Source organism: Chrysoperla carnea, chromosome 2 (genome assembly GCF_905475395.1).
Source record: "Chrysoperla carnea chromosome 2, inChrCarn1.1, whole genome shotgun sequence".
In the NCBI taxonomy this organism is placed as follows: domain Eukaryota; kingdom Metazoa; phylum Arthropoda; class Insecta; order Neuroptera; family Chrysopidae; genus Chrysoperla; species Chrysoperla carnea.
Window position 1 is genome coordinate 49,673,499 of NC_058338.1, and position 24,281 is coordinate 49,697,779.

Consider the following 24,281-nt stretch of genomic DNA (forward strand, 5'->3'; position numbering starts at 1 on the left):
CACCTAGAATGGTTTAAATGTTTTTCATTTATTTTTGACTGAGTATATTTATCGGTTTTTCATTTTTACACACATTACATTACATTTAATGTGTGTATTTAAATTTTTAAATAATTAGACTGAGGAAGTTATTAATTTGGGTATGATTTTATAAAGCTTAAAACTTGAGGAATATTAATAAAAGTTTTTTATGTACCTAAATGGTAACATTTATAAAAGTACTTATTGACTAGTAACCATACAACTATTACGACTGCTCCATATACCATCAAGTAAAAAGGGCATTTTTTAATAATAAATTTCTCGTAAACCGTACATTTTGTCTATTTGACATTAGCATAAAAATTGTGAACGATCTCAGCTATACATGTGTATGAAATACGAAAATGCAAGGTGTGTAGGTATATATAGTTCGTTCACTTCACATTAGTTCGTTCACTTTTACTCTTTTCAAAATTAACAATGGGAGTTTTGAAATAAAAAAATTGAAATATTTTAAAATTTTAAATTTTATAAGAAGATCTAATGAACTATGAGCAGAATCGTAGGTAAACTAGTTTGCATAGTTCACCTGAAATAACGCTCCTTTGAAATAGTTCATGAACTACACACTTATTAAATATACGCTTTCTCTAATAATGATACAACAATGAATATGCATTTATATTTGCGTTGACTCACTATATTAAGGTAGTACCAGCATGAAATCACTTTTCGACAGATTTGGCCGAATTTTTTTTCTCGGGTTTATAATAGCTTTATTTATGAATTCCTAAAATTTCATAATTTTTGACCGTTTAGATCGCGAGATATTTAAAGACAAAGTTCGCGATTTTGAGGGTCATGTCCCATTTAAAGTATGTAAAATGTCCGGTCTCTCCAACTATTTTTTATGATATTATTATATATTGAAGAAAAAGTAGAAAAAAATGTTTATACAATACAATTCTAAAAAAAAAATTTAGAAATTAATTTTCACTTTCGAGATATTAATTTTGACGTAAATTGATCGAAATTGGAACGTTGGCATAATTATTTCCCATTTTAAACGGTCAAAATTTCTGAAACTTTGGGAATTAATAGTAAGCATTATTAAATTCTTAAATTTAATTTTTCGTTAAATTCTGTCGAAAAAAAAATTGTACCATTGCTTTAACATAGAAACTGCAAATACCATGCTGGAACATCGTTAAGAAGATAAAAAGAATACAAATTGATCTATCATCTTTAGTTTATATCATGCCATAACTAAAAAGTGATTAGAATCATATATGCTCTTGTTCTTTATTTTCAAAAATAATAATTATTCAACAAAATAATTCAACTTCAGATTAAAAATTGAAAGTCAGATATTACATAACATAACAATGATTCTAGTGACATAATTAGTATTACAAAAAAGATGGCAGTACTGGCAAATAAAAATTCGTCATGGTTTAGGGTATTTTTGATTTGTCAGTGTGATATATATCTTTTCAGCTGATAATATTAGTACGTCATCAAGTCATTAATGCGAAGGTCATCACATAAAACCTTTTGCTTGTCATTGGTTTTTATTCATTAAATTATTATACGTGTTGTAGTGCATTTGCAACGATATTTTTACCCAAACTTTTACCATTGTTATTAAAAAGTAAAATTAAATTAAAAAAAATTATAAAAAATGGCAACCAAAGAATATACTATGGCTGAAGTGAAACAACATATCGATAGCAAATCATCATGGTTTGTTATACACAATTCGGTATACGATGTGACAGCATTTTTAAATGAGGTAAATTTAATTTAATTTTTGTGGAATTTATAATTAAGTAAATATGGGGTCATGTCCCTTTGAACATTTTATTGAAACACATTCTTTGGTTAAATTAATTATGTTTTTTGAATACATTGACATATATATTTTTAAAGTTTAATTAATTTACTTTAATTAGGAATAAGATAAAAGAGTATCTGCTGTGTCATTCTTGAACTTTAGAATAAATGTTACCAACTCTTGTTCTTATAATGGAAGATTAAGGTCTTATAATCAATTCTTCATTATTTACAATATTAGATCTAGCCGGTCAATTTGGCCGAGGCTTTTACTAAACTTTTTTAAGTGGGTCATAATACAACTTGTATATTGCGTAGTTTTATTTAGGCTGAACCTGCAATTCATGCAATTAAATCTGAAAATGATGTAATAGTCAAGGTTTAATTTGATCTAACAATTAGCAAATAAAAAATTGGGTTTTTTTTGTGGTGTTTGCCCCTTCCTAATTGTTACGGGACCCAATAAAAGGTGTTTAATCAGATCTTTATGACCTATTCTAGCATTGTTTATTAATAATGAATGCTTTTCGTACAATTAATTTAGAATTTAGATGAATTTTGCCTTGTCATTTAAACAAATATAAAACGTATATTAATTTCATACAAAAAATTATTCTATAATCTTCCAAAATTTATAATCCTATAGTTGTTTTACATATTCTGTTATTTATATAAAAAAATTTTCGTTCTCATTTAAATAGTAAAAATTAAATTTCAACATTTTTAGTGATTTAAGGCAGTAATGCTTGAAGTGGGCTGATAATAGATAAAAAAAAAATTGAAGCAAGCTAAGATAAAAACTTTTTTAAGCTTAATCTGTTGGAAAGAATTATGTAATATTGATAATCGAACTGTAGAAAAGCAGTAAAAGTTTAATAGTAGCTCAGTTTTTTTATAATTGTACTGAAATTCGTTAGGATCGCATATGCATGGGGATATTATTTTGTTTTAAAAGCTACAAAATATTAAATTTTGATTAAATTGCAACAGTTTGAAAATTTCCCAAAAAAAAAATTTAACAAAAAGAAGTCTTTTAACAAGTTTTGGGTTTTTCAAATTTATTGATTGTACCTGTTGCTAGATTACACGTGTTTAGACAACTTTGAATCTCTTGTAATTTTGCCAAATTAAAATGATTTAAAAAAAAATATCTATGTATATCTATTAGTATCTATTTATTTATTTTTTATATTATTCCGTTTTGCATTGATAGCTTGCGATTTTATAAAAACCGAAAAATAGACTTTGATAACCACATAGAGAGTTTTCTAGAGTCATTTTTTTCACGTATTATGAATAAACTGTTTTTAATAATAACGATTTTGGGGCCCGATTTTGCAACGGCTATTATCAAAAATAATTCTAGATTTTTCGGTGAGATTTCCTTTGTATTTCGATTTTTATCTAAGTTTACTAATAAAGTACTTGTTACAAAATTCGAATTTATGTTTTCGTCAGATTTTTGATAACTGTAATATTATTCGTGCCACCTAAATAGTGGTGCAACAAGTGAGAAAGTGTAATTGACCATGCGAGAGAAGTTAAAGAAACACGAACGGGGTAACTATTTTTTCAGCTGAAGTGGGCAATTAGCAACCCGCCAAATTGCTCGACTATTTTTAACCCCCGAATCAAAAAAGGATTGTTATAAGTTTGACCGCTATGTGTGTCTGCCTGTCTGTAGCATTGTAGCGTCTAAACGGATGAACCGACTTGGATTTTTTTTTGTATCCTTTGAAGGGAGGTAATTTCATGGGGAGTGTTCTTAGCAATATTTCTAGTTCGAGTTTAGGGTTCCGTACCGGAAAAACACTCGGGGATTTTTTAAATTTCACATGTTTATGAAGTAAGTGTGCGTGCAATATGAGGATAGGCGTTTTTTTTCGAGGGGTGTATTTACTTTGATATTTTTATTTATTTATAATGAAACAATATTTGGTATCTATTAGAAATTATGTTTTTGACACCTGGCTATTTTTGGAATGGCATGTATTGAAATGTTGCTGGGTGGCTAATAAAGAATAATAAGTACAAATTTTATAAATCAATCAAATTAGGAACAAGAGTAATAAGGATTTTACAAAGTAATTGTTAAAGAAATAAATAACACCTGCATAATTATTATTAACAGCTTCAACTGAATTTAAATCAGTTAATTAATTTTTATACCTTGTATTTATGAAATATATCAGAGTAGTTTGTAACGCTTAGAAATATTGATCCTATTCAGTTACTTTATTAATCGTTTTCAAGTATTGTATTGTCGTTTTCATGAAATTTTGAATTCCTTTCTGCATAAAATTCTTAATTATTCTTAATCCCCTTCCCTCTTATTCTAAAAGCTGGTTACGCTCGTACATGACTCTTTGTTATTAAGATAAATTCAGAATGCATACTGAATAATATTGTTTACATTGTGATTGTGTCAATAACACAGTAAAATTAGTAATATAGTGGTGTGTGGTCAGAGACGGGCTAAAAATATTTACGTCTGTAGGCAGTTTTAAAAATTAGTGCCCCTCGTAATAAAAAAATCTATCAATGAAAAACTTTTTAATCTCCGAACTAAAAAAGGTGTGTTATAAGTTTGACCGCTATGCGTGTCTAATTTTGATTTTTTTTGTTTCGTTTGAAATTTAATTGATTGGAGAGTGTTCTTAGCTATAGTTTAAGAACGATTTTAGGGTTTCGTATCCGAAAAAAAAAAATTGGTGATGATCTTCAAAATGGGTTCAGTTAGGAAAAAGCTTTAAGGAAAATGGTACTTTATTGAAGAGTGTTCTTCGATATGTTTCAAGTGCGAGTTTAGAGTTCCGTACCTGGAAAATTTGTCGGAGGTTTTTTTAATTTTGTAAAGTTCACTTGTTTTAGTTCTTTAGTTTCAAGTTCTTTATTTCTTTGAACCTGTAAAATCACGTTGGTTTTTCGGGGCAGTTCTCCGACTCCAGTTATCGTTGTTAAATAGGAACGTAGATAGATGCATACATTCATCAAAGAGCACTTTTCTTAATCACCAAAATACATCGTTACAAACATATTTGCTCTATTTAAACTTCTTTAGTGTTCGAATTGGTCAAATTGTAATACGAAAATTTATTGTAAAAATTTCTGTACAACTCTCGCCTCTTTTCAATTTAATCACGTTAAGGCTGTCTGTAATTATTAGATATACTGTCACTCTAAATTTTTGTCTTCCAGATAATGAAGAAGTAATATCTTGGGCAGATTCATCTGTTCTCTTTCTCTTTTGTATCTATTTTGTGTTTTTTAAATTCTTTGACTGTTGAAAGTTTCAAAGCTTGCTGCTCATTATACTATGTATATATGAAATATATCATAGTATATTAAGTTTTGTCCCAAGTTTGTAACGCTTAAAAATATTGATGCTACGAACAAAATTTTAGTATAGGTGTTCATAAAATCACCTAATTAGTCCATTTTCGGTTGCCTGTCAACACGATAACTCAAAAACGAAAAATAATATCAAGCTGAAATTTTTACAGTGTGCTCAGGACATAAAAAGTGAGGTCGAGTTCGTAAATGGGCAACATAGGTCAATTGGGTCTTGGGTCCGTATTACCCATCTTGTAAACCGTTAGAGATAGAACAAAAGTTTAAACATAAAAAATGTTCCTTATATAAAACAAAACAACTTTTGTTTGAAATATTTTTTCGTAAACATCACTGTTTATCCACGAGGGCGCAAAGTAGGCGCAAATTATATAGTATGTATTATATGGGAATATTAGCTATGTATGTATGTGTAATGTGGCAGTGTAATCAACACAGTCTATACATGGTATTTCAACAAATAACTCAGTCAATTGTTTGTTTTCACTTGTTTTTTTATTAAAATTTTCCCTTTATGCAGAAAGTATATGAATTAGATTGTTATTGTAATAACTTTAAAAATGTCAATATCAACGGACTTTAATTTTTTGCATACTAACACACTTAAATATTTTTATGTTTAAGTAATACCTTCCACGTGCGCCCCTCTTTTATAACCTTGCACCTGTAGGCACGTTTTCCACTAAACGGACAAACAAAAACAAAACTGAATTTCGGATCGAAAAAAGAAACTGCAACTTTATACAAACTTTTTGAAGACGGGCAATGTATTAGCGTAGCCAATGGCTATTACAGTTTCAGCTTTGTTTTTGTTGAAGTTTGAGTTTTGTTTTTGTTTGTCCGTTTAGTGGGAAAACGACATTATGGATAATCCACCTCTGTGTGTGGTGTGAATCTTCTTTTTCCTTTTCTATGACTTCTCAATTAAATAATTTGAATTGAAGTTAATATTAACAATACAGACAACTTACAAGATATTATTAGATAAATAATAGATACTTTTCACAGATTCAATTTAACCTTGAATTCTCAATCAATTTCGTACTTATATAAATTACATTACATACATAAAAAACTCTTGAGCCGAAGAGCTCTAATACACAAGTCATATTTTCCCCTTATTAGATGCTTTTTATTATACGGGGAATTTTTTTCTAGCATTCATGATATTTTGACATAAATAAATTATGGTTTAAAAAACTAAAAAACACGCTTTATTACACTAAAAAGCGGATAATCATTTTAATTGTAAAGTAAAGTTCAAAGCGTGGAGTAGTCTTTACATTGATTCTTCGAATTAGTTGATTTGACAGATATCGACCACCTCACTCTTTTAATTTTACATTACAATTAAAATTATTATCCACGTTTCAGTGCAATAAAGCGTGCTTTTTGTTTTTATACCATGTATACATTAAATATATCAATGTATACTAGGTTTAGTCCCAAGTTTGTAAGGCTTAAAAATATTGTTGCTACGAACATTTTGGTATAGGTGTTCATAAAATCAATTAAAGATCTATTTCCTGTTGCCTGTTTGTCTGTCTGTCTGTCACCGCAATAACTCTAAAACGAAAATAAATATCTTAGGGCGTTAAAAGAGAGGTGAAGTTCGTAAATGAGCAACATAGTCCAATTGGTAAATTGGGTCTTGGACCCGTAGAACTCATCTGGTAAACCGTTAAAGATAGAACAAAAGTTTAAATGTAACTTTTGGATAAAGCATTTTTCCGTAGTTGGCGTGTTTTCTTACGATTAAATGGAATAATCATATATTTTTAAATCACATTACCTCCGAAAGCTAACAATTTTCTTATGAGGATTAACTTTATAATTTAAAGTGTTATTATACCTCTTACCGTCTAAGATCTAAATTGGCTATTAAAGAAACCCGAAGAACTATGTCAAATTTGATGCCAGAACATGATGTCCTCCAGCACACTCTAAAATTTCTGTTGAAGTCATTTTTAATGGGTAGCGCCGAGATTCAGATGCAGAGATTAAAATTGTTCATTAAATAAACACATTTTATTTGCTTAAAATCCACTTTATTTAAAAATTTTGTCTATCAAAATATTTTGTTTATGTACATTTCAACTTGTTAGTCATCTTCAGAACAATCTTGTTCACTCTGTATATATCCGACGTAAACAAAATCCCATGAGTAGTAGTGTTCTGGGAGCTACCAAACGGATTTTTAACACTTCGCCACTCCTCCCCATTTACCTGTGCATAAGTCTATATTTACATGAGAGAGAGAAAGACTAATAAATATTACATACTCAAGTACTTACATACATTTATGTCTGTACATTACGAATTTGTGTATTTATACAGGATGTTTGAGAATGCTTGTTCTTCAAATTTATGCATTTAGATATTATAGACCATAGTTGAAGGGTCAAGGTCAGTTTTAGACTTTTTGACAGGAAAGGTAAAAGGAAAGTTGTACGAAATTGAATGTAAAACTCGTGCGTGAGTTTCGTTTCCATGGTAACGATACACTACTTTAATTATAGAATTGTATGGATGCATATATAATTGTATGGATTGCATTTAAGGCTTACATTGAAAATTTAATATTATTGTCGCACAAATTTAAATAAATAATTATGATAATTTACATTTGAAAAATAATATTTGTGCAATTTGATTTCTTATTTTCACAATTTTTAATGCATTAAGTTTAATTAATTCGTGTTTTACAATAATTTTAATTTGACATTTCTATAACATTAACATGTAAAAAACTGCAAATTAGTAATAACAGCCCCCTTTAACGCCAAAATTTTTCACTGGAAGCGCTGGCATCGATTTTATTGTCCCTACGAATAGGTTTATAGAGAATCCTAAGGGAGAATCCATAAACCACGTGGCTCAGTCAAGAAAAGGAAAGGATTAGTTCAAAAGCTACGCTGAGCTACATCAGGGGAGGGGGTGATAATGAAGTCAAGCTACATAATTTATTTGATAGATTTTTTGACTCAGTGAAAATAACATTGGGTACTTTTACATTTTATGAACGCCATATTCTTACAATGACGTAATGCCAGTGTTTAAAAAAAAACTACATTCCATCCGAAGGGGGATCATAGTAAAGGCTACGGGAGCCTACATGGAATCAAGGATGTATTCTAAAGAGGCTGGAATTGAGCTATGTAGATAATGGACGTATCGTAATGTGACTTTTGTAATGAAGTTCTGCTAATTACAGTTATTTTTATCAACTCCGAAAACATGGAATCCCTCGCTTATCAATGATATTGCATATTAATTATGTTCCGATACGAAAACTTCATAAAGTTACTTAATAATCAAGTATTGAAATTTAAACTGTTGTGTTTATTTGAGCTGTTCTGATACATCCTGTATTATTGTTTATGTTTTGTCATTACAAATCTCCCTTCTTATTATGTAAATTAATTTATTATGCGTTAAAAAATTAACCTTTGTATCACAATAATAACTTTTTTGACTCTCTATTTGTTTTACTTTTATTACACGGGGCCTTAACGGAAATACAATCATTGAAACTTTATTTTATAAATCAAATTTTGTACTCTAAAAATGCAAATATTTAATTTGCTTATTCAAAATGACAACTTGACAATTTAGTGAATTGTTTAATTCACTAAATTTAATCAATTTTCTTTTCGGTATCATTATCATAAATGATAGCATATGAACCCTGTTCAAATACGTAGTTTTGAGAAAAATGCATTTAAAGTTTTCAGCAAAGATCTATCATGTATCTATAATTTCAGTTACATGTGTGTGGCTATCTAAGAGTGGATATCTTTTTTTATTTACATGACGTAAAAAAACGCGATTGGGTTATCAACACTGTCTATACATGGTATTTCAACAACTAACTCAGTATATTGTTTGTTTTCACTTGTTTAGTACTTTATTTAATCCCTTAGAGGAGTGTAAAACAACCTTTTACAAGCAAAAAAAAAAATTGTGCTACCTGCAAAATCCGTAAAAAACTGCAAAATTTTCGGCCTTTTTTTCAGTTTTTGAAAATGAGCTTCTATGAGCTTCTTACATTAATTGCTACTATCATTTTGAAAGTATGTATATTAAATTTGAAACAATTGAAACCAACACAGTTCTGTATGTCCAATAGTTTTAAACCGTTATAGATAGAATAAAAGTTTAAATGTAAAAAATGTTCCTTTAAAAAACATAAACATAGGGAAAAACTTTGGTTTTAACATTATTATCAAATATCATTACAAAAAGCAGCTTTACATTGCATTTTACGATTTTAGTGTTTTTTTTTGTAAAATTTTACTGGCGTATATAAATTTATTTTTAAATAGAATTATTGAAAATATTTATTGAAAAGATGGTAATTAATATTTTTGTAGACTTTATCTCTCTTATGACACGCAATTTTGAATAAGATTAGATAACAATTTATTAATTTATTACTAAAGCTGAGTTTGAAAATGTCAGAATAAACGTTTCGTCTCAAATGATTTGCAATTTATTTTGTATGTACTCTGTAATTATTATTAATATTTTTTCCATGTCAAATACACTTCTACTTATTTTTTTCAAGGTAAACTGAGATTTTTAAAATTTCGTATTGGAAAATCCTACTAAATTCGAATGAATAAACGAGTCGTTACCTGAACTTAACGGCAGGGAGCATAGTAGGTGGAGGGGACAGCTAAATCGACAACAGCGCTGTTATCTTATAAAATTTTCAATAAATCATGCGTTTTATTTAAAATATGACTAACTTTCAATTGTTCAGTAAAGGTCAAATTGATAAAGACTTAATTGATGAAGTTTTTCTGCTCATGACTTTTTTTTAAATCATGAATCCATGAATCATGATTCTTTACGATGGTAGAATTATACAAGTAGAGCATTCTATTGTTTAAAATTAAATTTTAAAATTATATAAATATTTATTAAAAAATGTATTTATTGAAATTAAACAACGTATTGTGTTTAAGAACATACGATATTAATAGAATTAAATAGAAATTGATTGTTTAAACAAAAAACAATCAGGTCTTTTAACATTGTGCTCCTTCCCCAAACATACGATATAAATAGAATTAAATAGAAATTGATTGTTTAAACAAAAAACAATCAGGTCTTTTAACATTGTGCTCCTTCCCCGAACATACGATATAAATAGAATTAAATAGAAATTGATTGGTTAAACAAAAAACAATCAGGTTTTTTAACATTGTGCTCCTTCCCCATATTCGTAAAATAAAGTTAATTTTTATCGAAGAATATTAAGGTACATTCACACTATTAAGACAAAATTTAAACGTATCTTAAAATTTTTAATTATTATTTACTTTCTGATAGACCATAAGTATTATGGTATTTTTACGTTTTCGGGTGTATGGAATGCCGAAATGCAATCAATTTTCAGGAAACATAATATTATGAAAAATTTGGCGAAACGTACTAAGTCTGCCAAATTTTTTTCGGTTGATTATAGTAATTTTTAGAATAAAGACAAAAAAGGTGTTATATGGAAAGAGTAAAAACAGACATATTTGCTATTTTCTTTATGTTAAAAAACTAAATTATTAAACTTCTTGCATCTTTTAAACATTCTTGGTTTAAACTAAAAGAACCGTGTTATCGCATTCAATATTTTGGTCGAACGTAGGGCCTAAAATGATTTTAAAAATTAAGAAAATGACATTCGAGATAAGAAAAACATTCGAATTTTATCGAAGTCTTGATTTTTATTCTGAAACAGAAATATGCAAAAATGGAATAGGCAAATTTTCTTGGCAAAAGCGATCTCACCTAGAAAGAACATTACCAAAATGATTTTTTTATTTAAAAAAATTATAATAAATTAAAAGTAATTAACTAATACAGTCATTAAGCATCATAAGGTAAATATGCTTTATACAATTACGCAAAACGCGATGCGATTATTAGCTAAATTTTGCTCTGTCATCCTACAAACAACAGATAATAAAAATATTGTTTAAATCATTATTAGTTCAGTAAAAAACAATAACTGCAGTTTACATAAAAACAACAAATCATTAAAAAATTTATTCAATTCTTCATTACTACTTAATATGTTTTAAGAGTCTTTTTACCTTAAGGTAGAATGTCCGTTATAGTCATAAAAATATACTCTTATATTTCGTACACTATTTATGACAACAGTTGTGTTTTTGTACTTAATACCTTGATATCGTATGTATGCATATACAAATTTTGCATACACAATGATTGTTGTTTAGAAAATCTTAAATTAATAATCCGAATGTTCAGAAACCCTATTGATCCAATTTTTATATACACCCCCCTCCCTTTTCACAGAAACAGTCTAATTTTTAAGTTATTAACAGTTGAACATTTGGAAAACAATGATAAAAAGTTAAATTTTTGAGCTTATTAATTTATAAAGATACCAGCAATTACCCGCCCGCTTCGCTGGATGATTTCGATTATAAAAGGAAAATAATTTGGTTTAATAATAAAAAGTGAAATATATTTCCAGTTTTATGGATGGGAGGAATAAGTGAGGGCACGGTAGGTCCATTGAATCGGGCGGGTAATTATTAGTTCTTCATAAATTAATGTATTTATTTTATTAAAGTTTTTTTTGAAAAAAATCTGTAGAAAAGTTTTTAAGATTTGATTTAAAATGTGTCAGTTTTAGTCAACTAGTACATTTAACCTAAGCAAAGAGTGCTAACTTTGATAGTGGATATTTTTTTAAATTCCGAAGGTTCGGTTATAACATCTACTCAAAATTTTATTTCATTTTGTAAAAAAGTGGGACTTTTACAGACATTAAACCTTAATAATTTGTTTATTCATCATTCGGGCATGTAATCAGTTTGATAACGAGAGGTTTTAATCGATTAATTATACTTCTTGAAAAATATTTTCCTGATTAACTTACAAAATTAATACAAGTATGTAGATTGGAGAAAATTTTCCTACTAAGAATATTTTCGAATTAAATTTATTCTTTAGATTTTCTAAAGAGATCAATGAACTAAGATTTTTCAAAACCATCAGATAAAAAGAACCAAGTGATGTAGAGGCTGAAATTATCCTACAGAGGAAATTATCGTGCATATTTTTTGTACCATTAACGAGATAGTGATCCGTTAATTATTATTTTTTATTATGAGAATGAGAAGGAAATTAAAAAATAATTGAATGTCGAATTGTGGTTTTATTATTTCCACCTAAAATTGTTTACATCGATTAAAATGGAAATTTTAAATATTTTGTTTAGATAGTGGTGATTTTCTAAGAAACGTTGAAACCTGTTTCCCTAATTATTACGTTTAATAAAATAGTAATTTCTTTACTATCTTTCATGATTTCAGTTTTATTTCAAACACTATTTTAGTTAATAAGTTAATGTTTCGATATAAATTTTGTAAATATATTTTATAATTCAATCGCAAATTAAATACATCTACAGATTTCTCGAGTATAAATTACTAAAGTTAATCGTTAAAAAATTTGTATTTTCGTTGTTAAGGACGTATACCTCTTCCATAACAATCGAAATAGGGCTAAGAATTGTTTTATAAAGGTAAAATATATACACAGATTTCAATTCAAAAAAAATTTTATATAGTCTTGATTCATTGAGTGTATCAGAACAGGTGACAATGAATTGTATCCCATATCATATTTACAAAAATCTTTAATTTATGATTCAAAATTGTGCTCATAGATGGCGTGGTAAAATGGCATTGACTAAATTTAATTATTAAATTTTTTTTATAAATATATCTTTAAATTCATGTGTTATTTTGATATATGAGCTATATTATTGTACAGTTTCATTCCAATCCATTCAGTAGTTTTTGCTTGAAAGTTTATTAAACCACAAACAAACTAACATCCTTAGTTTCACATTTATAATACATATATAGAGATAGAGATTAATATCAAGATTTTACGTAATATAAAATTCTTTATAATATATAAAAATATTCATATCCAAACTTATTTAATGTGCAATTTAGCAATTGCTAATATTTAGTACTTAAAATTTTTTGTATTTTATTTCCTGTTGAATAATAAATTTTTGTAACTTTTTTTTAAATATAATTGTCGGGGTCATTATAGTGAAGGAGCTCAATGTTGTAACAAAACTGTCTGTTATATACAAAATTATAGGAAAGCGGCATATTACACAATGTGAAAGCGCTTTCCGTTTTTAAAAAAATAGTGTGCGCGAAAGGAGGACGAACAAAAAGATAGAAAGGGTTGAAGAAATAAAATTTCCAATTTCATTGCTTAGTCCACTGTTATAAAAGTGGTCTAAGCAAAGTAAATTGGAAATTTTATTTCTTCAATCCTAATTATAGAGTTCCACAAAGTAAAGCTCTCTACAATTAATTATCTAAAAATAGAATAGAATTTTGGGACCCTATCAAAAGTTTTGGAATTTTAGTATGGTGATGACCGATGATTGTTGTTGTTAGTTTATGACCGTGTCCACAGACTTGAGACACAAGAATGGACAGTTTTTGAGATATTTAGCATTCCTCGAAATAAAAATCTGTTCATAACGATCTATTTTTATAGTCGCCGTATATCTATCGTTGTCTCTTAGTCGTTTATGCTTAGCACTTTCTGATTAAAATATATTTACACTCTGTAAATCTAACTAAAAACAAATGAAAACAAACAATTAACTGTGTTAATTGTTGAAATATCCTGTATTGTTGTTTCTCACGCATACTGATTGAAAAAAAATTCTTTTCTTACGGGCGTAGATTCAGTTATTTTCATTATCGGGAAAGTTGAATATGTTAAAGGTTGCATTCACATGAACAGCTAGTTTTATGATTTCAAACTTTTTTAAGTATACAACTTAGAATAGATAAGAAGCATACTCTACGTATGACATGTATATCACCAAATATATTTTAGAGAAAAAAGTATGGCACCTTTTTTACTTTTGCTCTGTACATATTTTGTGACGTAGAGATACAAAATATCATGAAATTATTGTCGGAAAACTTTTACAATTATTTACCCAATACCCACAAGGCAAACACAGCACGTACATACAAAAATAAAACGAATAATTATTATATAAACATAATTATTAGAAAAATGGAATGTCATGCTTTCTTGATAATTTTGTTGTTCATTCTTGACTTTCCGTGTTATCACCCGCATTTACGTTTAATTACTGCATTTAAAGTGTATAATTAATGAATACAACTTGGTTATTAGTTGATAGCAAAGATTCCGTTGACATGTTTTTGGTGATAAGAGGCTTGATTGATCATAGTATACTTTCCCTGAAAGCACAGGCGTGCAATCCGCACATTGGCGAATAACAACATTGACAAACATTGATCCATAAAATTATTTACATGGGGCTTCCATATACAAACTATTATTCCCTCTTTTATGACCTTAGAGTGGAGATAAAAAAGTGAAAAATAACTTACAATCTATTCTTATATCTATCGAATTTACAAAAAAAATTTCATTAAAATCTGGCAAGCCATTTCGGGGCAGTTTATACACACACACACACACACACCATGACACGAGATACCTTTAAACAGTTTTTTAAAAATGCCCTCAATGGCTTACTACTTTTTACCGCGAATTTTGTGTGAAGGGTGGTTAAAATCTAATAAAACTTAGGATACTAATTTCATTAAGAGTTCGGTTTTTGCTATTTGGCAACGTAACAGTAGAAAGTAGTATGCATCTTTTAAGTGCAAACTCTCATGTGCATTATTGTACAGAATCTAAAATTGCGAATTTATGCTAAGAATATAATAAAATAATATTAAAGCACATAACTTTCCGCGTCCTATTTTTAATTAAAAGGAAAAGTTTATGTGATTTATTATTTTTATTTTTGCTCTTATTTTCGAATTAATAGAGTTGTTAAAGAGTTATGTATATGTCTGAAATTTTGTTAAAATTTTAAATAAATTGAAAACGTAACCGTACTTACCTTTTGATTGAATTTTTTTATTTACCTACAGTATCATAAATTGTTTTATTGTCAATGTCATTATTGGTTTGATAGGTTTTCATTTTTTTAAATAAAAATTTATATAATTAATATATTACTATATAGATAATAATTTTTAACAATTTATTATTAAATATATCTAGTACAATGTCCAAGATCGTACAAAAAAAATGTATACTTACTGTTTAATTATAATTTTTTTATAAGTAAAAAAAATACTTCATATAGAGGTATTACGTATTCAAGAATTTTACTTATTGTGTCGAGGATATTTTGATGATTAAAGCAAAATTTTCATAACGTGATTATATACGGTGAAACATTTAAATCGATAAATCGCTAAAAAGTCGTTAAACTAAAAATGTTGATATTAAAGGAGAGGGGGGGCACCTATTCTATAACTTGAATTTCACCTTTACCTTTAGGGTCTCCTCAGGCTTATAATGTTAAGAGCTGGAAGAATATCTATAACTTAAAATATTTATGGCTTATTTTAGACCTAAAAAGTAACTTTTAGTTCGTAAATCAGCAAAATTGGTCATTTGAATCACGAGTACCTACATTGGTCATATAATAAACAGTTTAAACATTAGTACTCAAGCATGTGCAGGGTGTTTAAACAACTAACGTACAAAACCATGTTTTAATATTTGATACTCTCCTGTTTACTCTAATCTAAGATGAAATAGACGCACTTTATTAGTCTCTGCCCAGTTAACTTATAAATCTTGTTAAGGTATTTCCGGCATGAAAGCACTTGTCGGAAAATTTGGTCAATTTTTTTTTTTACATACTTTGAATAATGTTAGCTGTCAGATCCCAAAGTTGCAGAATTACTGGTCGTTTAGATCGCGAGATAATCAGCTGCAAAGTTCGCGATTTCGAGGCTCAAAGCATGTAAAACTTACTGTCCTCCTAAATATTTTGTACAAAATTAAAAAATTATCTCGACAGAATTGAAAAAAAAAAAAGTAGGAGAGTTGAAAGTAAAAACTAGCACCACGTCGTTTTGTTTTCGAGATATTAGTTTTGACGTAAATTTTCAAAAGTGGGAACTTAGGCATTAATTATCTCGTGTTTAAATCGGTCAAATTTTATGAAATTTATTACTTCGTCATTGTGTTGAGTCAATTGTATGGCCGGTCTATACATATAGTAGTAAAAGATATAGTGTTGTTAATCTTCAATCTGCATCTTGCACTCTATACTCTAAAAGTCTAAACTAAGGCAAAGCGAAATTGTTAGACAGATATTCTATAGAGAGGAATGCTTTCTTCATATCTAAAATATTTTGTTAAAACAAAATTTTTACTAGTGGTTAGATACTGCGTACAGACACAGGACTTTGCTCTCATTGATACTGAGTCACTTCACCCTGCATGTTGGCATTCACTTATGTATTTTTATGTTTTATAAAAATAGACTGCAAGATGATGACACTGCCTGACTGCCAGATTTAATTGGACGATTTTCTCACTTATGTGTCCGAAAATACCGAAAAATTTGTGATAACTAACATTATTGGAGGTTAGATGCTCAAATCTAAAATTTAATTCCTAATTTTACGCCCAAATAAGGTAGTCTAATCGATCAGTGTTGCTTCTTCTATTAATTTACTTCTAGAATATAAACACGAATTAAATAGATAAAGAGATGAAGAAAGTTTTGCATTATTTTATCCCTTTGGTCATTTATAAGCGTTTTTCCCATGAGTTTTCCGATGCTTTTATGTATTCGGGAACTTAATTTAAGAGACAGCACCGATAAAATAGTTTAGACTTTGAGGGCCATCTTTTTTCCATAATACGACATATATTTTAGTATTCTCGCAGTCATAAGTGAGGAAATCGTTTAGTGAAATCTGCCATCATCTTCCAGTCTAATACTCGCGATGAGTCATCTAGAAGAACAACATTTCAACTATCAAGACAAAATTTGCATCAGACTAAACATACTTACCTTATTTTTTTCCCCATAAATATTCATTTGACCTTATTTGTTTACATAACAATTGTTTTATATTAAAATCACACGAGACGTTTAAGTTGATAAAAAAGGGTAAAAAATATTATATCATCTTTTTTTTATATAAAGAATGGACTTTGATTAAGAAACTTATTTTATAATTTCAATTTATATTACCGATAAAATAAAATCTTTGAAATCTCCAAACAAAATTAATTTAAAAATCTGATTTTCTGTTTTATAGCATCCTGGTGGTGAAGAAGTATTACTTGAACAAGCTGGACGTAACGCAAGTGAAGCATTTGAAGATGTTGGTCATTCGAGTGATGCACGTGAAATGATGTTAAAATATAAAGTTGGTGAACTTGTTGAATCTGAACGACAACCTGTTAATGAAAAAGGACCACATTCCTGGTCAAATGAATCAGCTGACCAAAATAATGGGTAAAATCAATATTTATTTTTTGAAAATTTCCACCGTTAACTTTTCCTTCCAATATTCTAGTCCTTTCCTGGATTTTATTTTTAGCACTGCGTGATTTAAGTGGAGTATAATTGGTTTGGTTTATTTATAAAAAAAAATATCGGTAAAATTTGGTAAACATATATATTTTTTACCCCTATCTTATGCAAGTCATAATAATCCACCAAAATTAAGTTGAAAATATCGCTTAAATAAAATACTTTTATCAATAATTGTGTTATCAGGAGTGGCCAATGAATTCAAAAAAAATAATATTAATTACTTGATAAAAAAAAGATAAGTTTATGTAATTTTAAAAATAAATAATATTAATGAAGAATTTTTTTAATCTCGCAATAAAATTTTAAGTTTAGTGACTTTTCGTTGAAAATATGAATTATTACTTCATAGCCTCATTTTTTTTAACATTGCTCAGTAGTTTGACCTTAAGTCTGTATAAAAAGTCTCTGCAGGCATGGATAATTTAAGTATCCTACATTTCCATAATTCAAATAAATTAAATTAAAATTAGTTAAAATAAGCTCAGTTATAGCAAATTTAGCAACTTTGGCGCATGTGTAATTTATTTGTATTATACTAATTACATAATATTTTTACTGGAGGTTAGCTGGTAGTTACCAACTATATGCGAAATCCGAATAATTTTCATATTATGCACCTTTTTGAACATTCATTGAAAAATTGATCATAAAGTCCCTAACATTTCAAAATTACAGTGATTTTTCACCTAAATCAGGAGTCCCGTGTGTTAATTTTCTGTTTAAATCGGGATAATTTAACAGATGGAAATTTAAAAAAAACTATTAGGGTAATTTTATTTTTAAACTTTCAAATCAAAATTTAAGAAACACAAAATTTTTTCTATCTGTTAATTGTGCTCAACGGTTGTAAAATATTTTGTCCCATGTATGGGACAAAAGTTATCATGAGGTTAACCTCAGTTTAACTTATTTGTAGTAATGCATTGAGGAGTCTTAATCACAAACATGACCTTCATTTGAAAAATAAATAAACATGCACTATGTATAAAACTGTTACTCAGTCTAAATCTGGACTCAACATTATTAAGCAACTACAGCTTCCAACTATTGATGTGTGAAATTTAATGGCCGATAACGTAGTATATACTTTTTTAAATTTCTATACTAAATATTTATTTCGGGTTTGTTGCGAGATAATCATCTCACGTGCAAGACTGGTAGCTATGACAGAAACTGTCTTAGGCAACCCAGACATAAAACCATTATGCTTGCAAAGTTCAATTTCATCAACCATCTTCTAAGATGATAAATGAAAGCCTTATTGTTTATTTATACTTTCCTAATATTATCTAAAAAGTGTGAAAGCGCCAAACCGTTTTTCAATAAGATAAAATAATTTTCATTCGTTTCTTAAATCTGTTCAAAAAGTGATTTTGCAATCTTTATGATGGAAGGAAGGAATTCTGCCACCAAACGTGTTCAATGCTAAAATTTCGTAATATTTGGGAAAAAAATTAATATAATTTTTGGTTACATTTTTCAGGGGAAATAACAAACGCTGTTGTATTGTTGTCTAGACACCACAGAGTATTTTCTATTTAAATTATATTAATTCTTGCGAACATTCCCAACTGAATATAAATATTGAAATATATGTTTATTTAAAGTTAATCTTTATTTGTCCACTTTATTTAAATTTCCCTCCATCCATTTTATGATGTCATAAAACATAATAAACGTAAAGAGCGTTGTAATTTATATTTAACAAATGTATTTATCAAACAAATGATAACAACACCATGAATTTTTAATTTATAGGTCTGAGATATGCAATTTACACGCCTCATTAACTGAAGTAATTGCATAAATTTTTGGCTTATATCCATTTTTAGAGGTTTTTATAAGAAATGCCCTCTAGGCCCCGTGTATTATTTATATATTATTTTGCTTGATGATGATATGGTCAATACTATTTGATTTACAAGTAAAACCTAGACAATTATATACAACAGCTTTAATTTAAAGCCGAATAATATTCGATTCTATGAAAAATATCGAAAAAGATAATATGGCAAAAAATAAGTCAAATTTGATGACCTGTCCTTATGCCAATTTGATGACCGGCTATTTGATGCTTTAGGTGAAATCAAAAATGCATTATTACTGTTTAAACTTACCAGTTATTGATATGGCTTATGACTTTCAGACATAGAGTTATAAGATTTGTTCACAGGAGAGGATATTTTAAAAAATTGAAAGGTTTATTAGTGACTTGTTACCTGACTCAATCTGTCCATGTCCGTCAGAAAACTATTAAAAAAACAAATATTAAAAATTCGAAAATATAGTTTAAATTATTCGCATTTTTAATTTTTGTGATACTGTTTTTAAGTTTTGATCACAATTTTTTTTAATGGTTAAGAAGAATTTTCTAATGAAATACTAAAATTATATATTTTCAGTCTGGTAAAATTTGAGCAAGGAAATATTCATTTTTTGCTACATAAAATAGTTTATGACATATCTAAAAATAATGAATTTGGCAGTAATAAGCATTATTTACTAAATTCTATGGTTATTATAAAAGCTTAGAGATTGAAATCAAAATCAGTTATCTTATTTTTGAAACGACCCCCCACTGGCTGAAACTGGCTTTATCATCTTTAGCAATTGTTTTCTATGCTCGCTTCGTGTCCATCTCGTGGTTTTCGATGTTATGGTCTTGAGTGCAGATTGTTTGGCTTGAATATCTAGCCATACTGAGTAGTCGCCAAGAAATTTTTCTATATTATTAAATATCTCGCTTCAGTTAACTACTCCCTTACTAGACTACTAATTAAGTAATATATTAATGTTAGGAAAATTTTAATATTACAACTCTTAATAAGGTGAATTTCTCTTCATTCGACAACAAAGATTCTTATCGCAACCTCGTTTGAATTTTTATTTAATCCTTATAATCATTCCACATTTCCAAATTTCCAGCCCGCGGAGTTTTCCTTATTTGTCGTAATTAAAAAAAAATTATTTAATAATATTAATGACACTTCTTTTTTTCTTTTAGTGGAAGCAGCTGGACATCTTGGTTAATTCCTGTAACTCTTGGCCTATTAGCTACAATTCTATATCGTTTTTATGTATCCTCAGCTCAAGCATCACATTAGTCCATTAGTTCGGTTTTCAAAAATAATTTTTCTTGTTTTTGGTTTCGAAAAAAGTAAATTAAATAATAATACAAAATTATTCAAGAAAAAAAAAACAGTAAAAAATATTCAAACAAACAAAAATTATTTCCGTACAATTTTCATTTTTTGTTTCTTTTTTATGTTTTTAATCTGTCTTTTTGCTAAAAGATTTATTGTTGTCATCATATATTATTCAGCATGTTATTTACTTTTTAATTATATGAGATTGGTCAATGAAGATGCACAGAACATGTTACAATTTAATGTAAACATTTTTTAAATCGTTGTTAAGGGATTAGTCTTTATCTAAAGCAGTTCTCATACGATCGATTATATTGTCAAAATCAGCATAAAACTGAATAGATTGTAAAAAAAAAAAGATAATGTAAGCCAATTACAGTTTCTCAATATTTATTGACCATATTGACAAAATTTTATAAACAATACATATTGATCGTGTGAAGGTTACTTTACAATTTTCCTATACATTTAGGGTTAATTTATATAATATCCGTATTAATATTGTTTTTTCCCTCATTAAAAGCGCTCTTGCCCTACTTTTAAAAGTAGGTTCTAAAAGTTTTAAATTTGGTGCTTGTAAATAGGTTTCTGGAATCTAAAAATAATTAATTTTCCTAAATTTCATTAGGAATTAGCTTTAATTATGTCAAATTTTTTAGGTCACATAAGCACAGTATAAGTATGAGACATTATTTTCACATAAATAAAATGTGATAACCGTCATTATTAAAACTATAAAAATGATAAAGAACGAAATAATAAATATTTTATTTTGTTGCTTTTTTAATTATTTATTTTCCTTGAATAAAACAGAATATATCTACATTCCTCTATGACAAAAAAATTCCTTGCAAACCCTTCGAACTAAGACACAACATCTTAAGTCTTATAGGTTTTCATATATGTATTTTTGTTTGGAAGACATTGACAATCGAATATAAGCAATTATGTAATTAAGGAAGTTTTTTTTTGTCTTAACACTATAAAATTGTGTTGTAATACAATCTATTTAATTAATAATTCTCCCTTCGCCCATCATGATACTCAGAAATATATCGATCTACGTTGAAAATGGTTCCACTAACATCGAAGGTGATGATTGGAGTGGAAATATTGTAAATATTTATACTGTGGCGTAACTACCTCATAATACTAAGATTCTTATGTTGATGAAATAATGAACTTTACCTCAAAATGTCACCATATATTTTCTGAAAATGGCTAAGTTCACATGACACGACATGAAAAACTGTTCAAAAATTGTAATAAATAAAAAAATGACGCTGGATGCTTGTAACAACAATTGTTAAAATGTGGAAAAATAAAAAAAAATTAACCTAACATTTATTTGAAAATGTTTCATTATATTGTAATCCAAGTATTTTATTAATTTTTTTATACAAAAATATAAAAAAAAAATTTGTAATAATTAGAGAATTTTTAATAAAAATGAGACAAAATATAAAAAATTACTTAGTTTAAATATATTTTAAATGCAATATCATCCACCATCTCGGATGGAAGAAGAAAATCCTAAAAAGTTATTATTGGCTTGACTAAATGTTAATTTTATAATCGTAATCTCCAGCCTGATTTCGGTTGCAAAATTATAAAAATACGTAAAATATTTAATGTTAAGCAGTAAGCAGGACACTACTTCTGGCGCTTTTAAGCGTTTCTTCTATCTAAAAATTTATTTTAATTAAGATTATCACTCGGGTGTTTTTTTGACAAAACATGAAGTATTAGAAACTTAGAACAGACTTAAAAGCGTTAGAAATATTAAAGTGTCAAATTAATGCACAAATAAAACCATCCAAAATAAAAATTCATCCTAAAATTGTGATATTGTATCTGAAAAACTGTGAACGTAATGACTTTTCAATGTTTTTTAAGTGTTTTAACAAAATAAAGTGGTGCATTCTACAATAACGTTATTTAATTTTAATTCATTTTAAGAAACTTCTGTGAAGCATTAGTATAAAAGTTGGTACACGCCACGAATAAGTTGATTTTGGATATTTCTTTTGTTATTGAAATTGGTGGTTGCGTTTACTAGTGCGCATCACCTCGTCGCAGGTGAAACTGCTGAATTTAAAATCTTTTTTCATATTCTTATATAAATGTGTAATTATCAGACAGTGTTGCCATTGCTAACGCCGCGTCAGATACTATTCTAATAATTAAAAAAAAAAAATCTTGAAACATTGTAGTCGAAAAAAATAATTTTAATTGGTCAAACAGTACTTCGGTTGCTTTACTATCATGCATCCCACATTATTTAACGCAATTTCAATATCAGCTGCAAGACGTACTTCATTCGACCTAATTTTAATAAGAAAAGAAATACACAAAATTTAGTTGTCTTAGAATTGAACTCGAAAGTGTTGTTAGCTCTCATACTACGTTATTAAAGGCAATGGCAGTCAATGATGAAAGATAGATTATGTTAATTATTTATATAGGGTGGGCGCATCTATCTGTTCGAGTTATTAAATTTGTAAATAAAATAATTTATTTTTCGAAAATTGTAACTATTGAAAATGAAGTGCTGCTTCTTAAAATTTTTAACATCAATGCTCTGGAAAAATAACACACGACCTAGAATTGAAACGGCAATCTCTGACTTTCCAGACTCTCGGCTGTAACCAAAGGAGCCATCAACATGTACAATAAATCTTTATCAAAGAAGGTGTTTAGCTTTCTTATCTTGACATTAAGTAATATGTAGGCGACATTAAGGAATTATATCGCTTTTTCTTCGCTTAGTTGAGCTTATGATTTTAACTCAAAAAATTTTTTCAGTTGAAATTAATTTGCAAAATTTTACAAATTATATTCGTAAAAGAGCAATTAAAAAGGAATTTAAAAAAATGATTCTTGTGGCCACCCTGGTTGCTATATCACATTTCTTCTATTAAGGGAAAAAGATTTTTATTCCCTCGTTATTATCTATTTTTCTCTATTGCGCCTTTTAAGTTCATTTCGACCACAAAAATAATGATCGATTTTTCCTTGATATTTAAAAAAGTGTACACGCTATTTGATAATGTTTTTCACTACATCAAAAACTCAATATTTTTAAGAATTTTGCATTTATGAAATAAAATTTTCCAATTTTAGTATGTAAAGTTTTTTCCCAGTTTCACTTCTTCCTAATAATACAACTAAGTTGATGTATCCAATAAATTTTATAAAACCTTCACAACAAACAAAACTTGCAAAAACAAAAAATTATCTTGGAAATTTTGGAATAAGATTTTTTTGCATAAAGGAACAAGTTAAAAATTAAGCATGTCGTTTTTAGAATTGGCATCCCAAACTAGAAACATATGTAAATATTTTTATAACAAAAATTATCATTTACTACTATTTATTATTTTACAGAAAATTTTTCAAGGAATAAATGCGTTCGAAATTTAAATAAACCTTGATTTAAAATTTTAAAATCCAAATTTTACTTTTGTTCTAAAAGTTTGTATAATTTATAAATAGAA

The 24,281-nt window shown here is 27.9% G+C and overlaps 1 protein-coding gene across 1 annotated transcript; it reads left to right on the top strand.

Moving 5' to 3' along the window:
* The first annotated feature begins 1,542 nt into the window (after nt 1-1,542).
* LOC123293731 (cytochrome b5) lies at nt 1,543-22,125 on the top strand. The gene is made up of 4 exons (XM_044874634.1): nt 1,543-1,774; nt 17,358-17,557; nt 20,643-20,782; nt 20,832-22,125. Exons 1-3 carry the CDS (start codon nt 1,664-1,666, stop codon nt 20,740-20,742), a joined length of 411 nt encoding a protein of 136 aa, XP_044730569.1. The 5' UTR covers nt 1,543-1,663; the 3' UTR covers nt 20,743-20,782; nt 20,832-22,125.
* The last annotated feature ends 2,156 nt before the right edge of the window (nt 22,126-24,281 follow it).

What these genes read in the sequence shown, in the direction of transcription:
- LOC123293731 (XM_044874634.1), top strand. Translation starts at nt 1,664, where the DNA reads ATGGCAACCAAAGAATATACTATGGCTGAAGTGAAACAACATATCGAT. An exon ending in TGACAGCATTTTTAAATGAG is followed by an intron (nt 1,775 to 17,357) that starts GTAAATTTAATT and finishes TCTGTTTTATAG; the next exon opens with CATCCTGGTGGTGAAGAAGT. An exon ending in TCAGCTGACCAAAATAATGG is followed by an intron (nt 17,558 to 20,642) that starts GTAAAATCAATA and finishes TTTTTCTTTTAG; the next exon opens with TGGAAGCAGCTGGACATCTT.